The sequence below is a fragment of the Anolis sagrei genome, chromosome 3, assembly GCF_037176765.1.
Source record: "Anolis sagrei isolate rAnoSag1 chromosome 3, rAnoSag1.mat, whole genome shotgun sequence".
NCBI lineage: Eukaryota > Metazoa > Chordata > Lepidosauria > Squamata > Dactyloidae > Anolis > Anolis sagrei.
The window spans coordinates 249,284,879-249,293,015 of record NC_090023.1 but is presented as its reverse complement, the minus strand read 5'-3'; the positions used below and the strand labels follow the sequence as shown (position 1 = coordinate 249,293,015).

At 40.9% G+C, this 8,137-nt stretch overlaps 1 protein-coding gene across 1 annotated transcript; it reads left to right on the top strand.

The window, feature by feature from the left end:
• Window positions 1-618: 618 nt before the first annotated feature.
• On the top strand, window positions 619-1,494 carry LOC137096593 (tyrosine recombinase XerC-like). Its single transcript, XM_067466278.1, has one exon. The coding sequence runs from the start codon at window positions 619-621 to the stop codon at window positions 1,492-1,494; it is 876 nt and encodes a 291-aa protein (XP_067322379.1).
• The last annotated feature ends 6,643 nt before the right edge of the window (window positions 1,495-8,137 follow it).

Below are 8,137 nucleotides of genomic sequence, written 5' to 3'. Positions count from 1 at the left end.
AGCTGTCACTGGAATAACTTTGCCCCACTATCACATTAGGCTGACAAGAGAGACTAGGGCCGATTTGTCCGTTTGGCTACAATTCCTGCGCCAGTTTAATGGAATCTCGTTTTGGCGTCAAGAATTGTTGATTAAAAATGCCCTTCAAGTGTCTTCCGACGCATCAGGGTCAGTTGGATTTGGAGTATACTTTGAAGGACATTGGTGCGCAGAAAGGTGGCCAGACCATTGGCATGCGCTAGGAATAACTGTGGATTTAACCTTTTTGGAATTTTTTCCTATCTTAGTGGCAGTCACCCTTTGGGCTGACAGATTTGCCAACTCCACGGTTCATTTTTGGTGCGATAATATGGCCACAGTTCAGGTCATTAACTCACTGACATCTAAATCAAGTAGGGTCATGAGTGCCATCCGACAATTTGTACTACACTGTTTAAAACTTAACATATTGTTTCGGGCATTCCACGTCGCTGGTCTCGATAACGCATTGGCTGACGCTTTGTCTCGTTTCCAGATGGAGCGTTTCAGACAGCTGGCTCCCGACGCGGACACAGTTCCAGAGCGCATGCCGGACCATCTCTGGAAGGTTGGAGTGACGAGACGGCCTTAGGTATGAGCATGGCTTTAGCACCCAGCTCTAGGAAGTCATACACTAGGGCGGTTCAAGAATTTCTAGATTTTAGGCATCAATACAACCTGCCCGAAACTAGGCCAGTCCCCTACGAGCAAATCGCTCAGTTTTGTGTATATCACAGGAGGAGAGGCTTAGCACCACAGTCCATTCGAGCTAAGTTGTCAGCACTCGCATATTGGTTCAAGGCCCAGGGCCTTAGCGACCCCACTGATGACTTTAGAATACATAAATTCTTAACGGGTTGGTCCAGGCAGCGAGGGCATCCCAGGGACGACCGGCAGCCGATGACACCCGCAATTTTGAAGGGTCTGAAACAATTGTGGCCCAGATTGTGTACTTCATATTACGAACAGGTTCTATATCATTCTGCAGCTTTGACTGCATTTTTTGGAGCACTTCGGGTGAGTGAATTGGTGGCATTATCCAAGAGCGATACCTCACACCGAGCGCTGTTGATTTCCGACGTTAAGGTTTTCCAGGATAGTATGGAAATCAGAGTTAGGGCTTCCAAAACTGACCAGGAAGCTAAGGGTCAGGTGATCCGGCTGCTAAAGTGCAGCGAAGAGGACCTTTGCCCAGTGGTGGCCATGACACAATTTGCGGCACTCAGGGGCATTGGTAAAGGTTACCTCTTTTCCCATCAGGATGGAAAGCCGCTGACCAAGTACCAATTTTGGACCATCACAGCTAAGGCGCTGGACCTGTTGGGGATGGGGCACCTTAAATTCGGGACCCACTCCTTTAGGATTGGTGCCGCCACGACAGCATCCGCGTTGGGATACAACAAGGATGAGATAAAAGCCATAGGTAGATGGAGGTCCGGCGCCTTCAGAGGTTACGTACGGTCAGTTCCATCCTAGATGTTGTTATCGTTGCAGGTCTCTCCAGGCTGGCGCATAGAAGTCGGGTCCTGGTCTGTGGACACAGTTACGTCTTTTGGGCAGGGAGAGAGGCCCACAGGACTGCCTTTGGTCAGCATTTGGGTCTCGCTTCCACGGCAGCGGTGGAGTGGAGAGGAAGGAGAGGCCTGCGTTGGGACGGTTTGTGCCCTTTGTTGTTTAATGCCGGGAGTGTTCTGCCTCCCGATGTATTGGTTATCCACCTCGGTGGTAACGATTTGGGCCTGTTAACAGGCAAGGCTCTCTTTTTACAAGCACGAGCAGACATACGTAAAATTTGGTGGGCATGGCCCGGGGTGCACGTCGTGTGGTCCGCTATCATACCTCGTCGCAGGTGGCTCGGAGGAGGCGACGTGGGGAGGCTCGAAAAAGCCAGGAAACGAGTGAACCGGGCCATGCGGTTGTTCATGATCCATCAGAGGGGTCATTATATTGCACATCCTAATATCACAAATAATGACGAGAGGTTATATCGTGGTGATGGAGTGCACTTATCTGAATTGGGCAACCAGCGATTTTTGCTAAATTTGCAAGAAGGTATTAGAAGGGTTTTGGAGGAATTGGTGGGGGATAGGGGCGAAATAGACATTTGCCCCTAATCCGTGGCATAAATAGATAGAAAATTCCTTTAGTCGGTGTGCACCTAGGGCACCCCTTTAAGGGGTGAAAGGCCGTTAAGTCAAACACTCACCTCCTGTTTAAAAGGTGAGGGTAGTTAAATGGCCTTTAATAGGAAGGAGTCTCGATACAAGAGCTCTGAAAGAGACTCCTTATTCCTTTCCCTTGGGGTGATACGGTTTGATTACCGAAACCCAGGTGCTTCGCCCGGAATATTGTGGTTATCGGGTAGAAATACTACCTGGGTTAGGTTGCACCAGTTCCTTGCACCCTTGAGTTAGGTTAGGAACTTAAATAGGTAACGTTAAATAAAAGTTGCCCAATTTGAATCCAAGCATTGGTGTTATGTCTTTATTTCTTGTGTGTCACTTCGTGGGTTGGCAGACAATAGTTTTCCTCTCCCCATGAAATGGGGAGAGAGAAAAAACATTTGTCTGCCTCACACGAGGCAGGGAGGAGTTCTGATAAGAACCCTCTAGAACATCCGGGGGCGTGGCCTGTGAGTTCAGGCCAGGCCCCCTTCCAGGCTCATTCTTTGCCTGGACGCTGGCCCACCACTCCCGCCCAGTAACAGTATATTACACGGTTGCCTGTGGAACCGGGTAGGAATTTTTTCCTCTTCTTGTTTTTTAAGGGAGGTTTTTTGCCTACCCTATACTGTTTAGGGGCTAGATGGAGAAAGTGGGCGTTTTCTAAATAGGCCAGGCATAAATAGATAGAAAATTCCTTTAGTCGGTGTGCACCTAGGGCACCCCTTTAAGGGGTGAAAGGCCGTTAAGTCAAACACTCACCTCCTGTTTAAAAGGTGAGGGTAGTTAAATGGCCTTTAATAGGAAGGAGTCTCGATACAAGAGCTCTGAAAGAGACTCCTTATTCCTTTCCCTTGGGGTGATACGGTTTGATTACCGAAACCCAGGTGCTTCGCCCGGAATATTGTGGTTATCGGGTAGAAATACTACCTGGGTTAGGTTGCACCAGTTCCTTGCACCCTTGAGTTAGGTTAGGAACTTAAATAGGTAACGTTAAATAAAAGTTGCCCAATTTGAATCCAAGCATTGGTGTTATGTCTTTATTTCTTGTGTGTCACTTCGTGGGTTGGCAGACAAATACTATTTTCTTTGCAGAAAATGCTGCAATTGAGGCGTTATTTTGTGCACAATTTGTACATGGTTAATTTGCACATAAAACACTATGCATGATAGATGTTTTTACACAGAAAGCTGAACTCAAAGTGATTGTAAAACCAGTTGGGAAAGAATGTGCAAAAATGCTTGTCTTGACTAGAAAAAGAGAAAACATCAGGGCTAAGCTATACACCATATTTTTAAAGCCTGATGTGGCATTATGTATTGATAATGTTTTGTGTCCCTTATGTTAAATGGCAGAATTTCACAATTGAACCAAGATGCGAAATATGAAAACAAATAAGCATGTACACCCATGCACAATGTGTACACTGCAAAAGATCTGTTCACCCAACCTTGGACTGAATGTGAATATACTGCATTGGACAAAAATGATCAACAACTTCCTCTAGAGAATTATGCATGAATTACACAGCAGTAGGATCCCAGTCCATGCTTATTGAATCCAATGATAACAATCAAAACCTCTTTTATACATTCAGCCTCCTCATTTCATACTCAGCTCTGTTCCCTTGATCACATTTTGCTTTCATCTGGTCTGATGATGCCAGTTCTGAATTACTGGTACTCTCTCAGGATGGACATCAAAACTGGATAGGGTCTATCTAGGATCTGTTCCTTGGAGATAAGCTCTGACGTGCATCTAGGGCTTTGAAATGTTCTACTGTTCTTCCGCCAATATCTTATCACTCTGTTGACTGAGAAGCAGAAGCCTCAATTGGGTTTTCTTACCTTTATTTCATATGTTTGTAGCACATATCCCTGCTACAGATGTGCAAACTGGGTGCTGACACAAATGTTATGTGGCATCTTTTCTCTGTGCATTTATTTTCCACACTTGCATAGCTTTATACTTTAATACCTACTATAGTGCACAAATTAAATCAAACACATCATTAGAGCAGGCAAAGCAGTTTGTGTAAGAGACTACTACAAAGAGAAGCTCTAAGTAAAGAAGTCTACATATTATAAAGTTTACATTTGGAAGCTTGACTGGAGAAATTAATGGCTTCTCATAGGAATTGTATTTATAAAAATGGAACGTTCTTTAAAAATAAAGTAGTATGAAGATATTCTATATTTATTGATTACTTTTTATCTTGCTTTTCTTGCATTGTGGAATTCAAGAATATCCACATTTGTGTATTTGTGACACATGCATATGTATATACATAAAGATATACTGACTTTCTGGTGCCTATGAAACAATTAAGGTGCTTTAAAAGACCTAAAGCCAGGACAATACAACGAAATATCAAGCAAAATTATGGATGGTGTTTTTTTAAAGACATAGCTACAGCAAATATAATTGGCTACTGGTAAAGCCTTTGCTATTTGGTGGGGAAAAAATTAAAGACGCTATCAGCTGAGCCTCCTGGGGTAAAGTATTCCAGACTTTTGAGGCAGCCACCAAGATGGCCTTGACTCTTCTCTCCATCAGCTGCATCCCTGCCATAAGTGGAACCCCAGAAAGGGCATTTACATCACATTCAGGACACTAGACCACTGGTAAGAAAAGAGATGTATGGAAACAAAACTTCTCTGGTGGTTTTCTAACTAGATTTGAATCTGCTTACCATATATACTCATGTCTATGCTGACCTGAAGAATAAATTAAGAGCAGGTCTGGGGCCAACTTTATGGATTTTGATATGACCCATGCATAAGTCATGGGTAAAAATTAGTAGCATGTATCAAAGAATGTAAAAGATGAAGCAATGTAAAAAAAATGCAAAAAAAACTGGCCACTGTAGCCAATGGCCCATGGCTGCTACTGTTATTTCCTCACCCAGGCATTCAAAAAGGCCAGAAGTGGTTACATGGCAGAGAGTGGATGAACATTTCTAGACTTATACATGGATATATACAATAATTTCAGTAAGGCTTCTCCATTGTGTCTGTATCATCAGGGCTCGTCATAAATTGGTGCAAGCAAGGTTCCTCAAACAACAAGCTAATATTGTGTTAGAAGAAAGCATGAAAAGTGTCATCGTACTATAATACACCTACTATAATTCAGTGTTTCTGGTGTGGTTACTATTTATTTATTTATTTATTTATTTATTTATTTACTGTATTTGTATACCGTCCTTCTCAGCCCTCAGGCAACTCAGGGTGGTTTACAGAGGCAATGATTTGATGCCCAATACACCATAAAACATTTTAAAACACCATAAAACATTAAAACCCAAACTATTTATGATTTGCCCTGGAATAAATAATCTATTGTAAGCTTACTGAATCATTATATTTAGCAATTTAAAGAACTGAGTTCATTCATAGATTTTTTTTTTAAAAAAAAATCTTGTTTCACCAATAACGTACTCTAAATACTCTAAGAGTGTGTTGGGACTATGGGAAGCAAATAAAGTAAGCCAAATGAAGGTTTATCGACAGTGAAGTAGCTTATATAAATGTTTTCCTCCATCTTTGCAACACTCACATAAATACTGGACAATAGCTAATTCTTTGCTTAATCAATTATTAATTGAAATAGTGTGCACTTGATGGCAATTTGCCTTTTGATTTTAACTACTGTCCAAATGCAGGAATAAGTAATATGCCCCCCCCCCCACCTTTAAAAAGATAATAAATTGAAGAGGTTATTGAAAGTATGGCTGAAGGAATTGAGTAAATGCCCCCATTAGGTGACATGAAAATTGTCACTGACATTTCTGCAGAAGCCCATAACATTAATAATAGTAACAAATCAATTTATTATAGCTGTTATTGCAGCAATAAATATAAAACGCTCTAATGTTGAAGCCATTAGGAGGAAAGGTAAGGGAAGAAGGTAGTAAGAAAAAGGCAACTCTGCAGATTTGTAAAAAATGGAGCTTTCCATATTGTTACTTCCTTGGCTAGATTAAGAAAACGGGGCAAACTTTACAATGCATGTGATTGGAAGTCATTTTTAAAATCACGATATTCACGGCACATTTTGTGATTAGAGATGCTAGTACCAACTGATCTTTGAAAATCTCATTACAAATTGGCTCATTCTGTACAAATTGGATTTCGGTGGATTTGAACATAGGAATTTCAATGAATGTCATAGTACTCTCCTCCTTCACCCCCCCCCCCCCCCCAATTTCCAAATGGTCAATACTGTTCCCAGAGCTTTTGGTGTGTTAGTAGCATAGCTTTTTCATCACATTAACAGACCTGTATGGGTGGGAATGGGGAAAGAAAATGGCTCCTAATGTGACTAATTGGTCCTGTTTTGCAGTTCTTAATGTTGATCTTTTTATATTTATATAATTGTTACATGGGACTTCAGACAGCCTCCACACTTGTGAGTTGGCTTTTGCAGGTTTGCTTAAAATGTTCTGTCTCAGAATTCTAGGATTCTATGATATACCTCTGCTGGCCATTGATCACAGAGTTGCACTCTTTCTACAGAAGAGAAGACTCTTTCTACACTGCCGGACAAAATCCAGATCATCTGCTTTGAACCGGATTATCCGACTGGATAGACTCATATAGTCCAGTTCAAAACAGATAATGTGGATTATCTGATTTGATAATCTGGATTATATGGCAGTGTAGATGGGGTCCTAATGATTCTGAGAGAGATGTTCTCATAACATTTCTTTAATTCATTTTTTTTTCATTTTTGTGGGGTCTTGTGTCACTTGGGTTAGGAAAGCTGTTTATTATATCTTTTATCTATTCCAATTGGACAGAGACCCTAAATAAAACATACAGCATAAACAGGCTACAAACTACAAAAACAAAAACTATGCACAATAACTCTATGCATAATCCATTTGTATATATCTATGTACATTCAGTTGCCTTTCTTCATAAAGCCAGTGCAGCACAAGTCAATATATGGATTTTATGTTAGATAGATAATCCTAGAATCTCAGTTCAATACCTTTTTAATATTTAATGTTTTGTGACCCATTTAGGGCATCATCTAGTTGAACAGAAATAGTTGCTCAATATTTTAAATTTCCAGGTGTTGGGAAAGACTGGTAAATTCCACCAGCATTTTGCCAGTACTCTATTTGTACTATTTGCATTTATTTATTATAACCGCCAGGTCTTTTTAAAAGAAATACATAAACATGCAGCATATTCCTCTTCAAGAAAATTAGCTGAGAAGCATCATTATATGTATCATATGCCTCTTCTTATTTCTCAAATTATAATTAAAGCAGATATTAAAGCCTAGTTAATATACACATGTCCCAAACCTCTGTGGCTGGATATAATAAAAATGTCCTGCTCCTCCAGTCAGAAAAACTATCACTGATCCTATTTCAAATATCTGAACTAGTAATTGAAGGCTGCAGGAAGCTGTTCAGCAAAACTGCAGATTAGAGCGTAGTTGCCCATGTCAGCAAACCACAATATCTCTGCACATCTCTTCCCAAATCCGGTGCAAGAAAGTGCCATGTGGGAGAACTTCATATCATTACTAGCCTAAAATTCAATCCATGGTGAAGAAATAGAATGTCAGGAAATATAAGTCCGGGAGGTTGAGAAAAGTTTTCATTTTTGATTTATGAATGAATAACGTTGAGCACTACTTTAAGATTTAACTTCTTTCTTCTATAACGTTGGTCCCTATTAGGGTTGGATAGGTTTGTTCGGAAGAGCCTGAAAATCATAAAAAAATTCCGAATTTTGACTTTCGTAGCAGTTTTGAACCATGCAGGAAAGGTGGGGAAAGGAATCTAAATTTGAGCCACTTACCTTTTCTTTCAGAAATATTCCATAATATTCAGATGTCTCCCAAGGTTATTTTAATTTTCACAGCCATTAAGCAACTTTGGTAAAGTCTAGAAAGTTTTAAAAGCTCATGCCCCCCCCCCCAGTGATGCAAGGGAGGG